We start from the raw sequence: 24,260 nt of genomic DNA on the forward strand, positions 1-24,260 counted from the left end.
AATCTGCTGTGGTCAAGTTTAATCCTGGGAAAAGAGGCCCTGGAGAAAGCAGATGAGGAAGATAGGAAGGAAGATAGGGAGGGGGGAGGCGCTGGGCGTGGAGGGAGGTAGGGGGCGGAGGGGGGAGCTGGAAAGTGAGAGGGAGCAAGTACGGATCCTGGCTACGACGGCAGGGAGGAGGGCCACTGGGTGGGAAAGAAGTGAAAGTCCGGGAGAGGAGGAGGAGGAGGCAGAGCTCGGTGGGGCCCGACGGGACCCCTGGGCCGCGGAGGCGGCGGCGCGGGGCAGTGGGCTGCGGTGGGAGACAGCGTGGCCCGCGTCGCGGGGGGGGCCCTCGTGGCAGCCTCGGGCGTTGGCTCCTCGGGGCTCCCTCCCTCGCCGGCGCATTGTTCCTTTGCCGGGAGACGAGGAAATTGCCTTTTGATTGCGGAAGTCCGCGGCCGGGGCCCGGGGCGAGGCAGCGCGGGTCAGCATGGCAGCGTGGGAAGGGCGGCGCGCCGCCTGCCCCCGCCGCCTCTCGCGTCCGCAGCCCGCCCGGGGCGGCAGCAGCAGCAGCGGCAGCAGCGGCGGCCCCTGCGCGTCGCCAGCCGGGAGGAAAGCGCGGTGCGCCCGCGGGGCGCGCTGAGCGCTCGCAACAGGTGGCCCCTCGCGCCGGCCGTCGGGGCTGCCCCGCGCCCCCAGCCCCTCTGCCGAGTCCGGGTGGTCACCGCCGAGCGCGATGCTGAGCCATGGAGCCGGGCTGGCCTTGTGGACCGCGCTGAGCCTGCTGCAGGTGAGTGGCCCGACAGGGGTCGCGGGCGGACGCGCCCCTCCCCGCCGACGACCAAAGTCCCACTCCGCTGTCGAGTCGCCTGGGTTGTGTTTTGCAGAGGGAGACGGCAGGATTTCTTCCTCTCCTTTGGGAAGAAAGATCCTCTTCTGAGCCCCCAGCCGGGACTGACAGCTCACACTACTTCAAAGGCGCAAAAGCCACCTTCTTTCTCCAGCTGTTCCCGGGAAAGAGCAGCTAGGGAGAAAGTTGCCACCCACCTTCTCCGCGGGCCTTTTCTCTGGCTGGAGGGCAAAGGGATGGGCCGAGGCTGGGGCTGAGGGCTGAGGAGGCGGCTTAACGACCTTGCAGTGGACAAGTTCCTGGGCAGTCTAGACTGTGGGCTTCACCTGCCTCTGGTTCCTTTGCAGGCTGGTCTGGGGGAGCCAGTGAGATGTAACGTCACCCTGACAGAGTCCAAGGTCTCCAGCAGGTCCGTGTCTCTCCAGTGGAGAACTTTGGGGTCACCCTGTAACTTCAGCCTCATCTATAGCAGTGACATGTCAGGGGTCGCATTGTGCCACCCCACGCGGATAGACAACATCACCTATGGATGTTACCCCAAGGATTTACAAGCGGGAACCATCTATAACTTCAGGATTGTGTCTCTGGATAGAGAAGAGAGAACTGTAGTCTTGCAAACAGGTAAGGGGCGACAGGTGCAGATGGGCAGCCAGGCCACTCTGGGCTGAGCCCTGCCTTTTCAGGATGGTGTTTCATTTGAGTTCCAGGCAGACAAAAATTAAAGGTAAAAATACCTGTGAAGATCAATATTGACCAAGATTTCTAGTTTCTTCAGATCTGGCCAGAAGCAGCTTGGTTGACTTTGAGAGATTTCCTTAGTGCCGAAGACAGCGGACTAGCCCTTTGAAGGGGAGCACAGCAGACAGGAGCTGTGGGCTGTGGGGGGAGTTTGTTAAATTTGTTAAAATGATGTGGTTTGAGCTCCCATCACATTAAATTGTCAAGCCCTGGAATAATTTTAACTTAATGTTTTTAGAATAAATAATGGAAGTGCAGTGATTAGGGATATGCCTTCCCTCAACTTAGTTTTATTTTTGGAACCAGGACATAAAATCTTCAGGAGTAGAATAGAGCCATTCATAGGGGAGAATTGGAAAAATCCCATCAAACAAGGGCATGAAAATTAATTTGTATAACTTGAATAACTAAAACAGCGTAATATCAGAGAAAGTCCTTCAGTTACTCTGGGCTTCAAATCATTTCTTTTCCTTACACTTTTGGCAACCCTCGCAAGGAATAAATGGTAAGAGTATATCTCTCCAGCCTCAGTTTTCTTGTCTGTAAAATAAGAGTGTCAGGCTTGGTCATTCAGGTCCAAGTTCTTACCAAGTGCCAAGCACTTGGCACTTACCTCCTTACTCCTCTCAGCTACCCGGTAACCGTGCTCTAAATTCTCTAACAACTTGGCTGTTTGATGACGTCATCAGTCCTCCTTTTAACAATATCTTTACTTGTTGCACCAGTGAAACTTTAAACTTTTATCCGGGAAGGTCAATTTCACAGAAAATTTCTGGAAGTCAAATTGTAGAAATGTGTTGTCTTACTCCTAGTTCATGGTCAACCTGAACAAAGGTTACTTCCTGAGCTACAGTTCTTTAAAAATGTGTGAGAGCTTTCAGCTCTCAGGGCAGCTACAGCTGGGTCAGGAAATGTAGCTGGATTCGTGTAATAAGTCAGTCAAATATCAACTCTCTTATTTTTTCAAAGAAAAATTAAGAATGCCCAGTTACATCACTTGGCTTGCTTCAGATGAAACATCTAGATAATTTCTGAGATTTGCAGGAAAGACTGAAATCAACCATATAATGAGAACATTTTACAGACGTTAAGGGGCTGGGGTTTTAGTCATAAAGTTGTTGGTGTCTCAGTTTGTGAGGATGGTTTTGTGAACACTCAGATTGCTAACACTGTGACATTTATGGCATAGAACTTCCAGATGTGTATACTGCATTTGCTAAGATGTCTGTTGAATGGGGCAGAACGATTTTTAAAAATAGGAAAAGGACTCACTGTGGGTGTTATGAGTTAGAATGCGCTCCAAGTTTAATTATGCATGTAGGTGTTCCAAGTCCAGAGACATTTGTGAAATGTAAGACATATTTGCATTTTATTGACTATGTTGAGTTAAAAAAAAAAAAGACTCCATTGGCATTCAGGCTTTCATCATTTTTCTTAAGGAGTTACTTTTTACAGTATCACAAATATACTTTTCACCACAAATTTTATGAGCTCCCTGATACATGTGAAGAATGAAATTTGCAGGTGATGTTTATATAATAATATTTTCCCCCCATACTTATTTGTACAATGGTAGAAGACTTAGGATTCTCTACCCTTTAAAAATAACTTAACTTACATAAACATTTTTTACTTAAGATATTTTTAAAATCTTCCAGGAAGGATTTTTTTGGTTGCCTGTTACTTGTTTTTTGTCATTGGTGCTTTCTATATTTTAAGGACACATGTGAATTTTTCATTTATTTGAGAGAAAGTATAGTAGTTCTCTAAATTGCCAGGCTATAGAGATGAACTCTACAAATCCTATTTTACTGATAGTAAAGCAGGACCAACTAGTAGGGTAATGTGAAGTCTGAGATACAACTTCAATCAAAAAAAAGCTACTCAAAATGTATTGGTCTTTCCTTATTCCATTTTGCCTGTCTTCTCAGTCTAGAATAAAATAGAATGAGAACAAGACATGATTTGACTAGAGATACAACAGTTGCTTAGATGATCTCTGTATCATTCCAAGTGTGATTTGTCTGATTGTTTTTCCTGAGGAGTTGTCTAAAATAGCTAATTTATTGTCATGTAGACATGACCGTAAAGATAAAAAAGTTTTAACTAAATGGGAACTATTTCAGCAACAATCAGTTTTCACTCCAGATTTTAAGTCAGAATTGAAGAACATCCGTGGATTCAGCAAACATTTATCAAGCATGGATCCTGCAGGGAATCATGCCAAGTAGTGACTGGTGCACTTATAAGGATGCTGAACAAAACGTGGTCCCAGCCCTTGCAGTCTTGTGCAGAGGCTGGAGAAGGTCATGATGAAGGTAGGAACAGAGCTTCATCACTTCTTTCCCAGATGAAGACCTTGCCTGCCTCGTGGATCCCACACTTCCATAATCATAGAAAAGACATTAGGCAGTTCTCGGGTTTCTTTAGTCATTAAATGGTTGATGCAACAGCCATAATAAGTTGAAAGCCAACTTATTTAGTTGTGAATTCACTGGAAATCAAATAATGAAGACAACAGATATGGAAAAATTCCAACACTTTTGTAACACTGTGTCCTCAGAGTCTAAGCAGAGAGCTACAAACTGGTAGCCCTTAGGGGTGTCTAGGTGTCTAAATAATACATTTGTTTCATTTGGCTCACGTAATGTTTTTGAAAAATCCAGATTATTTCACCAGCACTATAAATGGCAAATTTACAAAAATACCAGCTTTTTGAAGGTTCCCTCAAAACACTGGAAGATTTGGCAAAGCTAAACCGGTCTGCCTAGAACTCTCTAGAGCTAAGCTGTAGTTTCTCTCCTTTTAGATACCAATCCACTGGAATCCCCCTGGACCAGTTCTTTATTTCTGTACTTAAATGCATACTAAGGGCACTTGAGTTTATTTAAATGAAACTGTAGAGTTTTCATTCAGAACTTTTTGGGGGCTTTTATCTTCCCAGAAATAAGAAGTGGTTTTTCAGTATCTAAAATGGCAACCAGCACATCGTATTCAATAAATATTGATTAAATGGATGGATAGATGGATGAACAAATGGATAGCTGAATGAGTAGATAGATAGATAGATAGATAGATAGATAGATAGATAGATATGAATGAAAGAGATGAATATTTCAGTGGGAGAATGTATATATACTAAAAATATGATCTGTTGGGTTATAGATAGTTATAGAGCCTTAGGGAAGTAGTCCAGTAGTAGAGAACTTTACTTATAGGAAGAATATCTTACTAGCACACGCCTTCTTGTTAGTCAGGTTCAGCTACTAAATAATCAGCCTAGAACAAAGAGTGAAAAACAATGAGCTCTTTTAATATGGCTAATTCATTTGTCTTTAGTACACTTCAGGAACTTTAATCACCAAATCACCATATCAGCTACTTATTTTCACTTCACAGTGTTTTACTTTTACCAGGGACCCTATGACAAAATACCAGACCAAATGCCTTAAATGACAGAAATGTAGTTTCTCAGAATTCTGGAGGCCAGGAGTCCTATCCCAAGTTGTCAGCAGCTTTTTTTCTGAGGAATCTCTAACTGGCTTGCAGATGCCCACCTTTTTGTCGTGTCTTCTCATGTTTGTTCCGTGTCCGTGTTCTCTAAGGACACCAGTTATATTGGATTAGGGCCCACCCTAACAACCTCATTTTAACTTCATTACCTTGCTAAAGGCCTTATATTCACACACAGTCACATTCTGAAGTACTGGGGGGTTAGGGCTTCAACACCTGAATTTTGGAGGGACACAATTCAGTCCATACACTTACAGAGCTTTAAACATCAGCCAATACTTTTCAATAATGTCTGTAAGCTACTTGCATCAAAATCTTTTGCAGAGCCTCTTATAAAAGCATATATTATTGGCTTCTACCCCACATGTAACAAATTTAGAAGGAGTGGAGCCTAGGGTGTCTGATTTTGAACAAATATCACAGTGAATCAGTGTACAATGAAGTTCAAGAGCTATTGACATAGTTTTTCTTTTATTCACTGGCATTAAGATTCTGGTACCATTCCTCCCTATGCATGGCTAAATCTATAATACCTAAGAATATTTATTATCTTTCCCAGGAAGAAAATAATACTCTAATATTTGTCTTGTGCTTTTATAGTACACAAAAGACTCTTACTAACTATATTTAGTAGATAAGAGTATAAAATATTTAGATTAGAGGCATTTGGGTGGTTCAGTTGGGTATGTGTCCAACTTTGGCTCAGGTCATGATCTCACAGTTCATGAGTTCAAGCCCCGTGTCAGGCTCTGTGCTGACGGCTCAGAGCCTGGAGCCTGCTTCACATTCTGTGTATGTGTGCCTCTCGCTGCCCCTCCCCTGCCCGTGCTGTGTCTCTCTTTCTCAAAAACAAACATGTTTGAAAATGTTTAAAAGAGTATAAATTATATATTATACTAACCATATATTGTTTAATTTTATTTTTAGGGAGTATTGTGAAGGCGTAGATTGCATAATGCTTGAGAGTTCAGTTTAAAGGCAGCCTCCTCCATCACTTACTAGTCAAGTTGCCTAGAGTAAGTTACTAACCTCTCCAGGACTTTTTCCTAACTTATAAAATGGGGATGTTAATAAAAATAACACCTACTTCATAGGGTCATTTTGAGGTTTTATTTGGTACGTACATAAATTCTAGAATACTTTTGTCACATACTAAGTGCATAGTAAGTTTACTATTATTACTTTAAGGTTGGGGGTGAGACGGATATTCATGAGAATTAAAAGTCACACAGCTAGTATATAATAGACCCAGAACTTGAACACTCATTTGCTGACTCCATTCCAATTCTTTCCACTACTCTGCAGAAAGGATATGATTTTTAAGTTGGTATTAGTTCTTTCAAATTACCATATAATATTGTTACTACTTTTCAAGTCAACTTTTAAGGAAGAAAAAATACATTACAAAATACCTTAAATCTATGTATATTTAGCCTACACAAGGATGGAATCATGATTAAAAGCATTTTAGTGTGAAGAAATTATAAACAGCTATTGATTTTTTAATTGTGTGGAACTTTTGGTGATGGATTTCAATATTTAGCAATCAGCCATGGGCCGTCTATTTATTTCAGGAATTCTAAGGTCAAGCTGAGCTATGCACATGGAATGAACCAACCTAGTTCTCTGAACTTAATCTTCCTTTGAGTGTTTAGGAAGCTTCCTCCATTAGTCTGACTTTGTCCCTCCATTAGTCTATTGGTGGGCATGGCATTCTACAGGTTAGCTAGAAAGACATAAAATCTCATTTGTCAGACAGAATAAGAGAAGAACAAAGAAACATTTTTTCACCTTCCATTTCCAGACATCAGTTTGCTGGAATACCCCTGAGGGTTAATGGCTAATATTGACACCTTTCTGACTTTGTAAAAGAAATCAAGCCCGTTCAATGTATATGAACGTACAGAAATGAAGATGAATATATGTCCCTAAACATATAACATGCAATTAAAGGTAACATGGTAGGGGGCGCCTGGGTGGCTCAGTCGGTTAAGCCTCCGACTTCGGCTCAGGTCACGATCTCGCGGTATGTGAGTTCGAGCCCCGTGTCGGGCTCTGTGCTGACAGCTCAGAGCCTGGAGCCTTTTTCAGATTCTGTCTCCCTCTCTCTCTGACCCTCCCCCTTTCATGCTCTGTCTCTCTCTGTCTCAAAAATAAATAAAAACATTTAAAAAAAATTAAAAAAAAAAAGGTAACATGGTAGGTTTACATATAGATTTCCAGGAATTTTTGTTTTTGGTTTTGCTTTCTTCCTTTTTTATGGGAAAACTCAAACATGTAAAAAAGTAAATGGAATAATATAATTAGCTACCATGTACTCATCACCTACCTTCAATAGTTACCAACTGATAGCCAATCTTATTTCATCTATAGCTCCACCCACTCCCCCACCCCATATCATTTTGATGCAACCCAAGTCATCATTTGATTCCATTTATACATCTTTTAGTATGCATTTCTGAAAGGATTCCTTTTAACATAACCACAATATCATTTAGGTACCTAGCATTAAAAATAATTCCTTACTAGCTACATGTCCAGGTTTGGAGGCATGCATGAAGTGATAGCTCATGAATTTCTACCTAGGAGAGGCTTCTGGGCAGCAATCTGATTGGAAGGAAAGGCCAAGGGACTTCTTTTTATGCAGCATTTATATAGCACTTAAGATAATATTGAGAAAGCCTCATTTGTTAATATCAAAGGGTTGGAGTGGGGCTGCTGAAGGATAGCAATCGGATGGCAGTGTTAACTCTCCATCGCTTGTCAGGGCACCCTCACATGTCAGCAGGGGCATGGTTCTCTGGTGCTCACTAGGAGTGCCTTAGTTTAACCTGTTCTCTCACTCTGTAACACCCTTTCTTCTCTCTGATTTCTAAGTCCTACTTTGACCTTCCCAACTTGCTCATATTCATTTCCTTCATAAAGCCAACCTCTGAGACCTTAGCCCTTAGATATCAGTCTCCATTTCCACATTTAGTGTTGTTGCTGTCCTGTGTTACTCTTTATTATTATTATTATTATTACTATTACTTTTAATTGTTCTTTAAAGTTGATTTATTTATTTATTTTGAGAGAGAGAGAGAAAGCATGTGCAAGCAGGAGAGGGGCAGAGAGGGAGAGAGAGAATCGCAAGCAGGCCCTGCACTGCCAGCCTAGAGCCCAATGCAGGGCTCAAACTCGTGATCCATGAGATCATTACCTGGGCCGAAATCAAGAGTCAGACACCCAACTGACTGAGCCACCCACGTGCCCCTGGCCTGTGTCGCTCTTAACAGCAAGAAAAGCAGCAACATTAATACCGACTACCATTTACTGAGAGCTCGCCACATGCCGGGGCTGCACTTAACATTTCTCTCCATTACCTCTTACCACCTACAACTCTGTAAAGGAGGTGTTTTTCTCTTTCACAGATGGGGAAACTGAGCATCAGTGAGTTTAAACAACTTTTTGTTTAAAGTCACAGTTGTAAGTGACGGTGATGGGATTTGGACCCAAGTCTAGTCTGACATCAAAGTCACCCTCCCTAATTATTTACCTTTTGCTTACCTTTTCCACATACGTCTTGAGTGCCTGAGAGACTGTAGACTCTCAGAAGAGCATCTACCACCTAACGTACCTAGGGCCAAATACGATGTCCCTCACAGTATCTTGGCACCCAGCACTGCCGTTGATGACGACGTAAATCACTGCGAACACTGCTCTGATTTCCCTTTCAGGGCTATTAAAACTTGGAAAGTTGTTACTGCTTGAACTTCATGTCTAGTGTGTAAAGTTGACAAAGTCAAATGCATGTCACTCTGATGTGCTGTCACAATACAGTATATCCTCTTAAAATAAGCCGGGAAGCTGACAGTAGTCATACAGCAACAACCACAAGGTAGAAGAGAATTACCTCTCTATACATGTATGTAATGAGCCACAGATTCTGAGCAATTGCTTTCTCATTTTGTTTTCCTGCTCATTTTCAAAAACCTGCACCAAGGGATGCTCTGTGGCTTTTGGTGCCACCCTTGACTTTCATGAGAAAATTCCCAATTATTTAATAAGAATAGTTGGTGTTCATTCCATTTTCTGTTCTACAGTCTCCTGGCCACCCTGCTTTTAACTAAATAGTGTCCCAATTCTGTGAAGATACAGAAATGGACCCTGTAACTACTAAAAAGATAGATCTCTTTGCCTAGAGTTAGTGGGTGGTAAACGATAAGGTGGAGAGGTGGGGAATGGTATCCTATTGGCAGAGACCCTGAGTCCCTATGGAGAAACTTAAACTTCATCTCCTGAAACGATCTTGGTGCTATAAGATGGATGAGGGTGGTGATGGGGAAGATAGACAGATTATTTGGCAACCGTAGAGGAAAGACAGGAAATAAAGAAGGCACCCAGAAAACTCTGGGAGCAGTTCAGACACAAGCACTGAGAACCCAGGTAAAAACAGTAAGGTTAGGGAAACAAAAGGAACAATCAAGAAAAATTATTTTTCAAAAAAATCAGTATAACTTTTATAGCCACAGAATTAGATTTAGGTGTGGTTAGTGTTATTATTCATTTTATCTCGGCCACAATACTCAAGCCACCAAATGGAAGTTCTGTAAGTTTACCTATTATTTTCCATAGACATCTGGTTTGATTGCTTTGTTATTTTACTGAATATGCATTCAAGACATTGCCCACCCTAGGACAGCTAGAAGGAACTTGCAGCCAGGTGTTAGAATCTCAGCTGTACTACTTGTTACCTAGATGATATAAATGAGTCACTTAACATCTCTGACTTCCTATTCCAACTGAGAAAGCACATTGTAAATGACCAGATCTTACATAGATACACTGTGATACTATCGTGACTTCAAGAAAAGCTTTTGGTACTAAACCTGGGATTGCCTGCACTCTTGTTTTAAGGTTGAATTTATTTCCAAAATAAATATTATCATTTCAAATTCTAAACACTCTGGACATTCCTATATCAACAGATAATAATGTTGTAGTGGCCATACAAAATAATTTTTAGGGAGGTATTGTTACTTGCATTTTTTATATGTGAGTTTCACCTTCTTCCTAAGTCCCATTTTTTAAAAAGGGAAACAAAGAATTCATTTTGGTACAGAAATTTAGCTAAACTTCATCTTTTCCTCTAAGAACAGAAAAATTGGGTTGACATCAAGCCCACTTAGAAATTATCAGGCTTCCTGTTACTGACAGATTCATTCAAATGTAACAGATGAGTATCACAGAACATTTGGCTGTCCATATTCCAGGTCTGTTTGCAACTAAGAAGTACAAAGATGTCTTAAATTTATAGCTAATGATAAATTGTGATATATTAAGATGAAATTATTGATTTATGGTTTTTGACTGTTCTTGTAGTTTATAAAACTTAACTAGTTACTGTATATATGAGAGTGATACATGGAAAAACCAGAAAGGCTATAAATGCACATATGTGTGCACTGATACCTGTAGCCATCAGCATGAATTACATAAGTCAAGTAGGGTTTTCTAATTACATACAAGCTGTCACATGATCAAAAGATTACATACATATAACTAAATTTTCAACTAGCATTAGAAATCTCTCTCTTGCATTCATATATATGTATATATGTGACATTCATTTGCATATATATATGAAATTAACACCCCTTTGGAAGTATCTTAATTTGTTTCTAATAAAATATTGAAAAACAATTCTTTTTAATACAGCAGTTTTTCTCGGGCTTAGATTGAAAAGCAGTCTGAAAACTATTTAACTTCTGCAGCATCTGGGGCAATAGTGGACAAGTGCCAGCACAGGACTTTATCGCGGTATAAATGGGGTTTTAAGTGTTTGTTTCCAGTGCAGGTTCTCGCAGCCCAGGCACTTCCCAGTCTCATTGTTCCTTTGTTCTAGCGGATGTACAAAGGATTGACTGTTTTGTTTTCTGGCTCAGAGAGATTAGATAAAGCCTGCATTTCTGAACTTCACCCTCTAGGCACGCAACCTTAAAATTCATTTCTATAGCTTATATTTTGCAGATTATATGTGGTTTAGATGATACTGATCACACCATTATTGTCTTTAACCTTCATCTGGCTTGGAGACAGATGACAGTATTGATCTCCTTTGAGCTATCGCTGGAAAGCAGCTGTCCCTCGCATCCTTGTCCTTAAAATGCCTCTTCAGCAAAAATGTGTCATCTCAACTATGACAAGGTTGTTCTTGAGTTTCGTTGGGAACCAGAATCTCCTGGTAGTGAAGTGCCTTATTCTTGCCAGGCAACAGAAAACTTTCTGTGAGCGGAAATTATGTTCATTCTTTTTGTTAAGATGTCCTTAATTATAGACCATTATGTAGGATAGGAAATTTAAATAATATTGCCAGGGGGGCGAAAAAAAGCTACAGTTTTTCTCCAAGAACCTATAAACTAGAATCATCTTGGGAATTTTTTTATTTTATCTTAATGGTGAGAAAGTTAGGTCATGGGAATTAACTGATAAGATTGTATCAAGTTTTTTATATGAAGAAGGCAAGTAAGGCTGTTAGTTTAGTTTTAAAAAATTGTATTCTACTTCTGCCTCCATTTTATCAGTGATTCAGAGGAAACTTTTTTTATGATCAAGTGTAAGTTTATATTGAGTGCCCATTCTGTGCCAGGTAAAACCTGCTTTACACCTCAAAACATCCGAGAATGTAGGTATTATTATAATCCCCAGACAGATGGGAAAGCAGAGATTTAGATGGATTAAGCGACTTGTACAAAATCTTCTGATTGATACATGATGGAGCCGAGGATTTGAACTAAGTTCCGTCGGACTCCAAAGCCCACATTCTCTGCCACTGCATTTCTCTGCTTCCATGACAAGATCTCCTGTTTATAGAAATAGTAACAGCAGCTAACAATGAATACTTACTATGTGCCAGACACTGTTCTGAGTGCTCTAGAGAAAACCCTCAATTTTATCTTCATAAACAGGGGCACCTGGGTGGCTCAGTCGGTTAAGCGTCCAACTCTTGGTTTCGGCTCAGGTCATGATCTCCTGATTTAGTGGGTTTGGGCCCCATGTTGGGCTCTGTGCTGACAGCATGGAACCTGCCTGGGATTCTCTCTCTTCCTCTCTCTGTCACTTCCCCAGTCACACTATCTCTCTCTCAAAATAAATAAATAAACTTAAAAAAAAATTTTAATTCTTCGTAACTATCTTGCCAAAAAGATAGTATTATTATCAGCATTGCACGGATGAAACAGCGAGGCGCGGGGAGGTTAAGGAATTACCTGAAGTACACAGCTACAATGAAGGAGAACCTGATTCAGGTCCAGGCTGCCAAACTACAGAGCCTACACCCTTTGGGTGAACCTCTGCTGTGCTTGGGTGTAAACCACACAACTTGCGCTTTGGGCTCTCTGGGTTACTGATGCCTTGGCTTCCTTGTCAACTGACATTTATATTATTATTAGTTCTTGTATTATAAAATGTTAGGTGGCTTGTGGTTTTTTTGTTTGTTTGTTTGTTTGTTTGTTTTTGCAGTACGATGTAGTCCTATAAATCACAGCATAAAACACACACATGAAAAGACATTAGACTGACCACAGGCTGTATTTAGCTTACGTGTGGTATCTGTAGGTGACCCATAGATAGTCTTCTGAGTTGGCTGGCCATAAATGTCTTGTCGATATAGACTAAGACCACCTTGTTCCTATTTGTATTAATGTTAGTCACAAGCAAACACCTTCTTAAAACATATACTGTTCTAAGAAGATTCTAGGATCTGAAGTTTCAGAGTAAAGTTTCAGAGGTTTCATGAGTAAAATGTAATTTGCCAAGTGTAGGGAAGAACTCAGATCTCTATAGCCATGCCACTAAAACATCTGACCTGGCTTTGAGTTTTAGCCTACAATATCTCGATCCGACTTTCTAGATCAAGAACCAGGTTGGATTTCTGAAAATTGCTCATATGTAAATGTCTCTCAATGTTGCTATTCCCTGCATTCAGAGTAGGGAGAGCCTTATTTCTCAGATGGTCCCACTGCATCATAGAATGGCAGGTCACCAAACACTATTGACTTAGTTCCTGATGCAGGGACAGGCGGCTCATCCTACTTCAAGTTCCACAGTGAAGATTCAATACACAGGAAATGGGATATGGGACTCCTCAAACTCACCCATGGTTTTGAGAGTTGAAACTAAGTGAACAGCTGGGTGCAGGACTAACCCTCTCTACCTTCTCTGGAGGCTTTAGCAGCTCCAAAATGTCCTAGAATGCAAGTTGAGAAAATGTAAGGAATCCCAGCTGTTGGGAGAATTCATTTTGTTGAGCAAACCTAGGCGAGGCTCATAATCAGGTCATTGTTTGTGGTTTTCTGATATTTAAAAACAATCCAAAGTTGTGCCACCTGGGAGGCTCAGTCAGTTAAGCTTCCGACTCTTGGTTTCGGCTCAGGTCATGATCTCATGATTCGTGAGGTCAAGCCCCACACCAGGCTCCATGCTGCCAGTGCAGAGCCTGCTTGGGATTCTCTCTCTCCCTCTCTCTGCCCTCCCCCTGCTTGCACATGCGCTCTCTCTCTCTTTATCTAAATATATAACCTTTAAAAAAAAAAAAAAAAACTAACGCTATGTATACTTAACCCCCAAAATCCACAACCTAAAAAATAAAATGTTCAGGGGCACCTGGGTGGCTCAGTTGGTTAAGTATCTGACTCTTGATTTCAGCTCAGGTCATCATCTCATGGTTTTTGAGTTCGAGTCCTACATCGGGCTTCGTACTGACATTGTAAATGAACATACAAACCAAAAAAAGTTCAGTACAAATTTCAAAATTATTTCCTAATGTCTGTATTTTCTATTAAGATTTTTGGTATTTCTCCAGGCATAGCCTGGATGTTTGTCAGTGTGTGGAAAGTGCAAAACTTGCAAGCCAAAGAGCATAGAACCTTTCATGGAATTCTAAGCTCAGAACTTTCTTAACAAAGAAGTTTTATTCAGAAAAAGAAGTGTATCTGACTAGTAGCTAAGTGGGTTTCTTTTTTTAAATGAAATGGTAAGTGTGAAAGTGGAGCAAAATGCCAATTTGTTTCATGGGCAGCAGATTCTCAGAGTCTTTAAGGAAAATGAATCTGTGTTACAGCAAACTAACATGTATTTGCACAAGTCTTTAAGCCATGTCATCTTTGGCGGGTTTTGGCCTTGCAGATCCTTTACCTCCTGCTAAGTTTGAAGTGAATAAAGAGAAGACTACTTCAACCAGTCTGCATGTTTGGTGGACTCCTTCTTCTGGAAAAGTCACCCGCTATGAGTTGGAGTTATTTGACAATAGCCACAAGATACAGGAGACCCAAATTCAAGAAAGTACTTCCTGGAGCGAACATACATTTTTTAACCTCACTGCTGGTAATAAATACAATATTGCCATCACAGCTGTTTCTGGAGAGAAACGTTCCCTTACAGTTTATACCAATGGATCAACAGGTAAGACCGTTTATAGATAGTCGAGTATTTAATACAGTAAATTGAAGAGATAAAAGTAAGAACGCCCCCAGACCAAAGATGATAGGTAGATAAGTAGACAGACAGACAGACAGACAAATGCTGTGCAGTGCAGTGGGTAGACTAGACTGAAAATAAGGAGATGTGGCTGCGCTGCTAGCTTGCTGGTTGATTCTGAACAAGTCCTGGAACTTCTCTAGGACTGGAATTTTCTCCAAACTTAAGTAGGCGTTTCCTAATGGCCTTTCTAACTCAAATCTTAGGCAACAGCATTTTCTGCCTCAGGTTCCCAGTTTGTAATAAAACTTATTTTTTAAGTGTTTTCATCCTTTGTATATTCTTTTCAGAACATCAAGTCATGACGTTTCCTAAATATTCTGACGCCCGGAACGAGTTTTTACTTGCCCCCACACGTCCCGATGTCAATGACACACTCCACCTCCTTCCATGAAGTACCATCCTTCTCACCATGCCCTGTCCTCTCGTTTTCTCTCCTGCTTTCTTGCTGTATTTCTGTTTTTGGTCTTGCATAGTTCTTCCCTTTCTTTTCCCTTTGCTGCTATGCCATATCATAGTTCATTGGCAAAAATTACCTTCATACCTGTTAAGTGGGTAAACTATGATGTGACTTTAGGCGCGGACTTTGAAAAGAGCATTAATCCAGGCTCCAGTGAAATTTCAAGAGTGCTGTTTTCATTACTTATTATACAAATTAGATGTACAGAGAAGCATACATAAATGTGTCATTTTGAATTAAATGTGTCTATGTCTTCTCTAAGGAAATTATCAATGACCCTTTGGCAATGCATTTTATGTCCCTAGTGCCATCTCCGGTGAAAGATATCAGTATTTCAGCCAAAACCAATTCTCTCTTGATTTCCTGGTCCCATGGCTCTGGGAATGTGGAAAGATACCAGCTGACGCTCATGGATAAAGAGACCCTAGTTCATGGCAGTGTTGTGGACAGACATGCTACTTCTCATACTTTCCACGGACTGACACCTGGCCACCTCTATAACCTGACCATTGTGACTGAGGCTGCAGGGCTGCAAAACTACAGATGGGCACTGGCCAGGACGAGTAAGTTCCGCTAACCAGCTGAACAAGAATAAAGCTCAAATCAAGGAAATGTTTAATAACCAAGGATTATTAAATTATTTGAATAATGGCAATATGGGACAAATTGAAATTCTTATGTTACAGAAGGCCCTTAAGATGTACCCACTTTTCTACTCAGAGAAAGAGAGATTCCCTTTTATTCTAAATTTTAGATGAGCCCTCGGCAACATTCTCAAGTACAGAGTTAACCGCTGATATAGTCTTAGCTTGTCTTTTTAGTATTCTGTTCTCTTTGGTAAGGATTCCTACTTCCTTCTCTTAAATAAGCATCCTCTGCCCTGTGACATCACTCACAATGAGCCAAGATTACCTTTCTCAGTGCTATACAAAGACCTGCTCCTGTGAAACAGCCGTTTCTTAAACCCAGTATCCAATAAAACATGCCCTGAGACCCAAGGCTACAGGAGCTATACTCACAGCCTAACATAGCCGGATAAACTAATCTGTGCTAAGTGGTTTTGTTTTTTAAATTTTTTAAATGTTTTATTTATTTTTGAGAGAAATAGAGACAGAGTGAGAGCAGGGAGGGGCAGAGAGAGAGGGAGACACAGAATCCGAAGCAGGCTCCAGGCTCTGAGCTGTCAACACAGAGCCCGACATGGGACTCAAACTCACAAACTGTGAGACCATGACCTGAGCCAAAGTCAGACGCTCAACCAACTGAGCTATCGAGGTGCCCCAATCTGTGCTAAGTTTTAATGAATATTTCATGTACACATTCATTCTATTCATTCATTTGTTCAGGATCTATCGAGTGTAAACTATATGCTAGGCATTGTGGATATAATAGTGTCTAACAAGGCCAAAGTCTTTGCCCTTTGGAGCTTACATTCTAATGGAGTCTAATGCTTCTGGTGGGTCTAATAAATTCATTCTTTTGATAACTTATTCCCTCTCTTGAGAAACTATCTACTTTTAAGAGAAACTTTTAAGTATGTAGTGACTTAGAAATTATTCTAATGGGGAGAGTTCTTGGGACTACAAGAGATTGGTGAGAAAGATATCTGGGGGCACCTGTACATTTACATACCCTTCATATCACACCTCAAAAGATGTATAAACATTCCCAACAAATATGTACCATATATCTTGGGCCAGCCTTGGCTGGCTCCGTTGGTGGAGCATGTAACTCTTGATCTCAGGGTTGTGAGGGTGAGCCCCACATTGGGTACGAGATTGCTTAAAAATAAAATCTTTAGGTGTGCCCAGGTGGCTCAGTCGGTTAATTATCTGACTCTTGATTTTGGCTCAGGTCATGATCTCGTGGTTCATGAGTTCAAACCACGCATTGGGCTCTGCGCCAACCATGCATGGCCTGCTTGGGATTCTCTGTCTCCCTCTCTCTGCCCCTCCCCTGCTTGCTCTCTATCTCTTTCTCTCAAAATAAATAAATGTTAAAAAAAATTTTTAAATAAAATCTTTTTTTTTTTTTAATTTTTTTTTTCAATGTTTATTTATTTTTGGGACAGAGAGAGACAGAGCATGAACGGGGGAGGGGCAGAGAGAGAGGGAGACACAGAATCGGAAACAGGCTCCAGGCTCTGAGCCATCAGCCCAGAGCCCGACGCGGGGCTCGAACTCACGGACCGCGAGATCGTGACCTGGCTGAAGTCGGACGCTTAACCGACTGCGCCACCCAGGCGCCCCAATAAAATCTTTTTTTAAAAGTACCATATATCTTAAGAGTTATTAATGTATATCAAGAGAAAATTGTACTTATCACTGGCTTATGCAAAATCAGTGTGATGTGCCCATTTTTAAAATGAAACATTTTTGTTTTGTTATTAGTGAAGCCCAAAATTATGACATAGCCAAGAGGTAGAAAAAGTATTCACCAAAGTGTTTCTCTTTGTAATCATTTTCCTTTGATGAAATAATGACACAACTCTTGAGCTTTAACTTTATCATGATTTTATATGAAAGATAGCATATTTTTAGCACACAAAATTTTGTGATGGCCGATGAGTTGACCAGTCTATTTATTGTGTACTTGCTATTATTAAATACATAAATATGGGAAGAAATTAGGCAGATGACAGACTTCTTTGAGCATTCCAAGACGTCATTTGCCAGTGAAGATCCCTAGGCTCAGTGAGATACACAGAGCTGTCCAGTGTTGCCCAGCTGACTAATGGCCACGTCTGAGCCAGAATCCAGGCTCCTGACTCCAATCTTTGTGCTCTTTCCAACAGCCAGACAGCCTTTCTTTGATTTTGCAGTATTATTTTTGCTAGTGAAATTGTTTTCTTCTGAGCAGGGAGTGCGGCTTTCAGGGATTAAAGTACAGGTCAAAATCTGGCCATAAGACTGGTCCAATATCCTGAGTTAAAGTGTCTTTTCCTTTCTTCTTATTTAGCCCCCATGGAAGTCTCAAATCTGAAGGTGACAAATGATGGCACTTTGACCTCTCTAAAAGTCAAGTGGCAAAGACCTTCTGGAAATGTGGATTCCTACAACATTACCCTGTTTCACAAAGGGACTATCAAAGAATCCAGAACACTAGGACCCCGGGTTACTGAAACTCAATTCAAAGACTTAACCCCTGGAAGACTTTACCAAGTTACTATCAGCTGTATCTCCGGTGAATTGTCTGCTCAGAAGATGGCAGTGGGCAGAACAGGTGAGTGTAGGGCTCCGAATATTCCTTGGTTGTCCAAATCATTGTCTGATCCATCTTAGATCCATTCATCACGGCAAAATAAGTTCACGATTTGGGAAATATGGTCTACGTGACTGAGGGTGCCTACGGGCCAGGGCCCCATATATGGAAGAAAGCAGAGGGTTAACTGCATTCCTCTGAGTTATTTAAGCAAATGTGTTTGGAATGGTTCCTGAATGATGTGCCTAACTGGCTCTGCCCTGTGCTATTTCATGTCACAGCACTTAAGTAGCGTAGATGCATTAGCATTGATACTAATGAATAAGACGTTTCTGATCAACTCTTATAGTGAGGGCCAGTTAACACTTAATCATGTTTTCCATAAATTATTTTATTAACTTATGCAACCAAACATTTATCCAGTGCCTCCTATGTGTAAATTTCTGTGCGGTGAGTTTGGGAAGTTGTTAAAATGTCAGGGTTCAGCAAACTACACCCTTTGGCCAAATATGGCCTGTGACCTATACTTGTATAGGTCTTGCCTTAGCCCCAAGCTAAGTGTGGTTTTTACATATTTAAAAGTTTTTTTTTTTAAAGGAAAAAGAAAGACAAATATGAGACAGAGACCATACGCGGCCTGCAAATCCTGAAATATTTACTTTGCCGACCCTTGCTTTTAAGGAAGTTTCATTCTGATCAGACAAATATAGAATACACACACACAAAAATAAAAGAGTACATTTTAATAATAGTAATTGCATTGATATTTCCATGTATCAGTCACTAACTAAACACTTTACACCGTTATTTCATCAAGTTCTCCCTACAAAACCATGAGAGAGGTTCTGTTACTATCATTTTACAGATAATTCAGACAGATGAATTGGTGGGGTCCAGACAGTAAATGGTGGGGTTAGAATTTAAACCAGAGTGTTTAAGTCAAGAGTCCGTTCTCTGTGCTGTTAGAGATTCCAACTAAGAGCCTTACGGTCAGAAAAACAAGAGAACAAAATTCTTGTTCAGAAGAGCAGTAAAGACTTTTCAGAGGAAATGGTTTTTAACTGGGACCTAAAAAATGTGAAGCGGGAAAAGAGGAAAGGGCATTCGAGGTTGAAGGAATAACATAAGCAAAGGCAGGAAGGCAGAAGAGCCCAGGATACTAACAGGTCTCCAGAACATGCAATTGGAGGCCAGCATTTGGGAGAGTGGGGAAGCAGGGAGGGTGGCTCCAGGGAGTGGTCAGAGGTTATGGGGTCTGATCTTGGAAAGCTATGAATGCCACACCCAGGACTTGGTGTTTTATTCTGTAATTAATGGAGAGACCTTACATGTTTTTAAGCAAAGGAATAATTAGACCAGAGCTATATTGCAAGAAGATTAATCTTGTTTTTGGAAAAGAATGTTTCATGACCACAACATGCAGTGTCTCTACCAAAAGACACCAACCACATCCATCAATGTCAACATCATTAGAAGCAACATCAATACTGTCCCTAGGGCTGGCGTGCAATCAAGAAAACACAGCGCTCCTATATCTAGGTTATTAACAGTGTGACAGAAAATTGCATTACTGGTATATTACCAAGATGATTTTAGCGTTCATTTCTTGAGTGTCAAATGCCTCCAAAATTAGGAAAGAATACTCGCTTGCAATCCACAAACATTAGAAGGGGATAGAAATATTTTGAATTGCAGCAATCAGGTCTCTTATCTACTTTTTCCCATGAAAAGTGAATGAGTATCCTTACTTTTGGTTTTTAGAATCTCCTTTTTGACATCATTTCACCGTTTAGTTCCAGAGCAAGTTGGGAACCTGGAAGCAAACAGCAATGGTTCGATAAGGTCCCTACTAGTGAGCTGGTCGCCCCCTGCTGGAGACTGGGAGCAGTATCGTATCCTGCTCTTCAATGATTCTGTGGTGCTGCTCAACATCACGGTGGGAAAGGAGGAAACACACTATGTCATAGATGACTTGGGGCTCATACCAGGAAGACAGTATGAGGTAGAAGTCACTGTTGAGAGTGGAAATCTGAAGAATTCTAAGCGTTGCTATGGCAGGACAGGTAAGGAAATACCAACGTGGTAATGACTGTTGGAACCTTAACTTGGTCCCTCTCCCAAGTAACACAGATAGTGGTCAATATCATCCCTCCTCCGCCTCCCCGTGTTCCCTAAATTTGAGATATTATAGACTTATTATAGACTGAATTAGGTTTGGTAATGTTTAATTTTGTCAAATTAGAACATTAAAAATCGCTTCCAGTAGGAAGTCCATTATTCTATAAAAAGAAAGCCATTTTAAACACCAAAAGAATAGGAAGAAAACAATCTGAGAATCCTTCCCACAAAAGAGGACAGCTGACAATTTTTCTACTTGACCTAATTTGCCTTGACCTAATGTTGACTAATTTCATGTATCAAGGAAAGGTTATTAACGTGAAGAGGGATATATTTGGATTTTAGGGTAGAGGAGAATGAAAATCCCGAGACATGGGTTTTGGTATTCTGGCTGTCACCACTATACTGTAACACCTTGGGCAAGTCACAACCCCTTTGAGTGTGTTTCCTCAACTTTCAAATAAGAGAATTGCCCTTCCAAGCTTAACATTTCTATGATATGGAATGTCCATACTTGATATGAAATTTGAATATCTTCTCTCTTAGTCTTGCCTGATGATAAGTAAATAACTGCATTGATTCAATGTTCTTCTTGGAAGAATGTCAAAGAAAAGGACCAAGACACCTCCTTAGCTTGCCAACGGGGTCTTCCAGTAATATCTTCATTTTCTAGATATTAATATCCCTTAAATAATGATCAAAGACCTATATAAGCTTAAACCAAGCTACTTTTAGCATTTCACAGAACAAGTGTCTATGTCCTCTCCGATCTTGTACCTCATTCACCTAAAATAACTTGGAATACTGTGAAACAATAAGGCCTCTCAGCATAACTGTCATAATTATCAGGAAAATTTTCTTAAACTGTACCTCTAGGTGAATAAGGTAAGTCGAAGTAGGCTTTGCTGTAACAACCCAATTCGTTTCAGTGTATTAAAGAAGGAAGATACAGATTTAGGGACTCAATTAGAATGGAATTATAGAAAATTTCTTTGATGTAAAAATCAATATGGTTCTTCCATAATTTTGTTTCCCTGTTGTTTTGTGGGACCAGTACTTGATTCTTAAAGATGTATCCTAGAAATTGTTTTTTTTTTTTAATTTTTTTTTTAACATTTTTATTTATTTTTGGGACAGAGAGAGACAGAGCATGAACGGGGGAGGGGCAGAGAGAGAGGGAGACACAGAATCAGAAACAGGCTCCAGGCTCTGAGCCGTCAGCCCAGAGCCTGACGCGGGGCTCGAACTCATGGACCGCGAGATCGTGACCTGGCTGAAGTCGGACGCTTAACCGACTGCGCCACCCAGGCGCCCCTAGAAATTGTAATAATAAAACTTTTTAAAGAAATAGAAACAATTTCAATTCTTTGGATAATGGGAGCCCTTAATCAGGTACTGTTATTACTCTTGCTTTCATGGGTACATCAATGGCCCCTTCTCAGAAATGAAGGGAAGAAGCACTTTGTCTTTCCAACCTAACGGAGTAAAAAATACTCCTAACTTCACCTAAATACTCAAACATGGACCTTTCTCTGTAGGTTTGTGGATGACAAGATTGAATTAAATATTTTTGTATCATAGGGTTCATGTGAAGAAATAAATACTCAAGGTAATATGTGGTCAAAAATAAATGATCCAGAAAAGTACCTTCCAATAGTATTCTTTTGAATCCTCCTTTCTGGATACGTTATATAAACAAAGTTTGGAGTGCCTGCTGGCTCAGTGGGAAAAGCATGCAATTCTTGATCTCAGGGTTGTGAGTTTGACCCCACATTGGGTGTAGAGATTACTTAAAAATAAAATCTTAAACAACAACAACAAGAACAAGGATTAGCTTTTTTTTCTTCTTCTTCTTTCCCTGAGAGCTCATACACATTCAGAAAAGAAATGCTGAACTGGAACACTCCTATAGTTGGAAGGGAACAGCTCTCTAGGAAATACTCTAGTGTTTCTTTTCTTCCTCCTCCTCTCCTCCTCCTTTCTTCTTCTTCGTCTTCTTCTTCTTCTTCTTCTTCTTCTTCTTCTTCTTCTTCTTTTAATGTTTATTTTTGAGAGACAGAGAGTGAGCATTAGTGAGGGAGGGGCTGAGGGAGAGGGAGACAGAGAATCCAAATAAGGCTCCCAGTGCAAAGCCTGATGCAGGGCTCAAACCCACAAACTGTGAGATCGTGACCTGAGCTAAAGTCCAACGCTCAACTGACTGAGCCACCAGGCACCCCTCCTTCTAGTGTTTCAGAATCAAAACATTGACACAGTCTCCATTGCCTTTTCCTCAGCGCCCCTGGCTGTCCTCCAGCTTCGTGTCAAACACGCCAACGAAACCTCACTGGGTGTCATGTGGCAGACGCCCATAGCAGAATGGGAGAAATACATCATTTCACTAGCTGACAGAGACCTCTTACTCATCCACAAGTCACTCCCCAAAGATGCCAAAGAATTCACTTTTACTGACCTGGTGCCTGGACGAAAATACATAGCTACAGTCACCAGTATTAGTGGAGACTTAAAAAATTCATCTTCGACTAAAGGAAGAACAGGTAATATTCTCTATAAAAGTTTTACTGTGTGCTAAATTGTTTAACATTCAGTTTACAAGTGTTCATTAAGTGCCTATTATGTACTGGCCATTGTTTTATGAATTTTTTCTATTGTTTGTTTTTTATTATATTAATTTCAACTCTTAGTGTTCGTTTGTTTGTTTTACTTTGGGTTTATTTTGTTTGTTTATTTCTTTAAATTTTTCTTAATGTTTATTTATTTTTGACAGACAATGAGAGTCAGAGCATGAGCGGGGGAGGGATAGAGAGAGAGGGAGACACAGAATCCAAAGCAGGCTCCAGGCTCTGAGCTGTCAGCACAGAGCCCGATGCAGGGCTCGAACTCACAGACCGCGAGATCATGACCTGAGCCAAAGTCAGACACTCAGCCGACTAAGCCACCCAGGCGCCCCGGGTTTATTTTGAAATTGAAACAGAGCAGAGAACAACTCTTCCAAGGAGTTTTGCTGCAGAGGAGAGGCAGAGAAATAGGGCAGCATCAGAAAGAGGAAGTATGTTTGAAAGAAGGATTTTTTTTTTCAAGAATAGAAGAGATACCATGTTTTATGTAGACAGAAATGTTCTAGAAGAGAAAGGAGTGGTGACGATATAAGGAAGGAGTTGCTGCAGTTATTATTTGAATAAGCAAGAGATACTGGGATTTAGAGCACAAGTAAAGGAATTGGTGTTAGAAAGGAACTTGAAGGGGTGCCTGGGTGGTTGAGTCAGTTAAGCGTCTGACTTCGGCTCAAGTCATGATCTCGCTGTTTGTGGGTTCGAGCCCCATGTCGGGCTCTGTGTTGACAGCTCGGAGCCTGGAGCCTGCTTCTAAACAATTACCACTTACCTTCTCATCTTTCCTTCCTGTATGTCACAAGTTCTGTCTGGGCGTACTTTCCTTCATTTTGGAAAACGTTCTTCACATGTCCTTAGTTAGAGTTTTAGGGACTAACTCTCCAAACTTTTGTTTTTCTGCATATGTCTTAACATAGCTCTCAATCTTGAAAGATATTTTCCCTAGGTTGCAATTGTGTGTTGAAAGCTAGTTTCTCTCAGCACATTGAAGATATTATTGTAGTCTTTCCGTCATTTATCCTTGCTGTAGAAAAGTCAGGTGTCAGTCTAATTTTTTTTTTTTCTCTCTCCCTGGGTAATCTATTTACTATGACTGCTTTTAAGATTTACTCTTTGCCTTTGGTGTTCTGTTGTTTACAGTAATAACCTAGATACAGACTACTATTTGTGTATCTTGCTTGAGATCATTACAATTTGTGTACTTGTAGGTTAGTATCTTTCCTCATGCCTGAAAATTCTCAGCCATTAACTCTCTGATACTGCCTCTGTT

At 40.7% G+C, this 24,260-nt stretch overlaps 1 protein-coding gene across 6 annotated transcripts in view; it reads left to right on the forward strand.

The window, feature by feature from the left end:
* PTPRB (protein tyrosine phosphatase receptor type B) overlaps positions 1-24,260 on the forward strand; it is a 114,464-nt gene that overhangs the window by 28,983 nt on the left and 61,221 nt on the right. For 4 of the 6 annotated variants that reach the window (XM_040491429.1, XM_040491428.1, XM_040491431.1 and 1 more), the window contains exons 4-9: positions 1,180-1,453; positions 14,249-14,524; positions 15,365-15,622; positions 18,018-18,281; positions 20,054-20,323; positions 22,655-22,915. In XM_040491429.1, the coding sequence (XP_040347363.1) occupies positions 1,180-1,453; positions 14,249-14,524; positions 15,365-15,622; positions 18,018-18,281; positions 20,054-20,323; positions 22,655-22,915 (1,603 nt within the window). Of the gene's footprint in view, positions 1-247; positions 773-1,179; positions 1,454-14,248; positions 14,525-15,364; positions 15,623-18,017; positions 18,282-20,053; positions 20,324-22,654; positions 22,916-24,260 lie in introns of those variants that run through there. The other 2 variants (XM_040491433.1, XM_040491430.1) reach the window with 2 other exon arrangements.

Source organism: Herpailurus yagouaroundi, unplaced genomic scaffold (assembly GCF_014898765.1).
Source record: "Herpailurus yagouaroundi ecotype Mexico unplaced genomic scaffold, PumYag 182, whole genome shotgun sequence".
In the NCBI taxonomy this organism is placed as follows: Eukaryota; Metazoa; Chordata; class Mammalia; order Carnivora; family Felidae; genus Herpailurus; species Herpailurus yagouaroundi.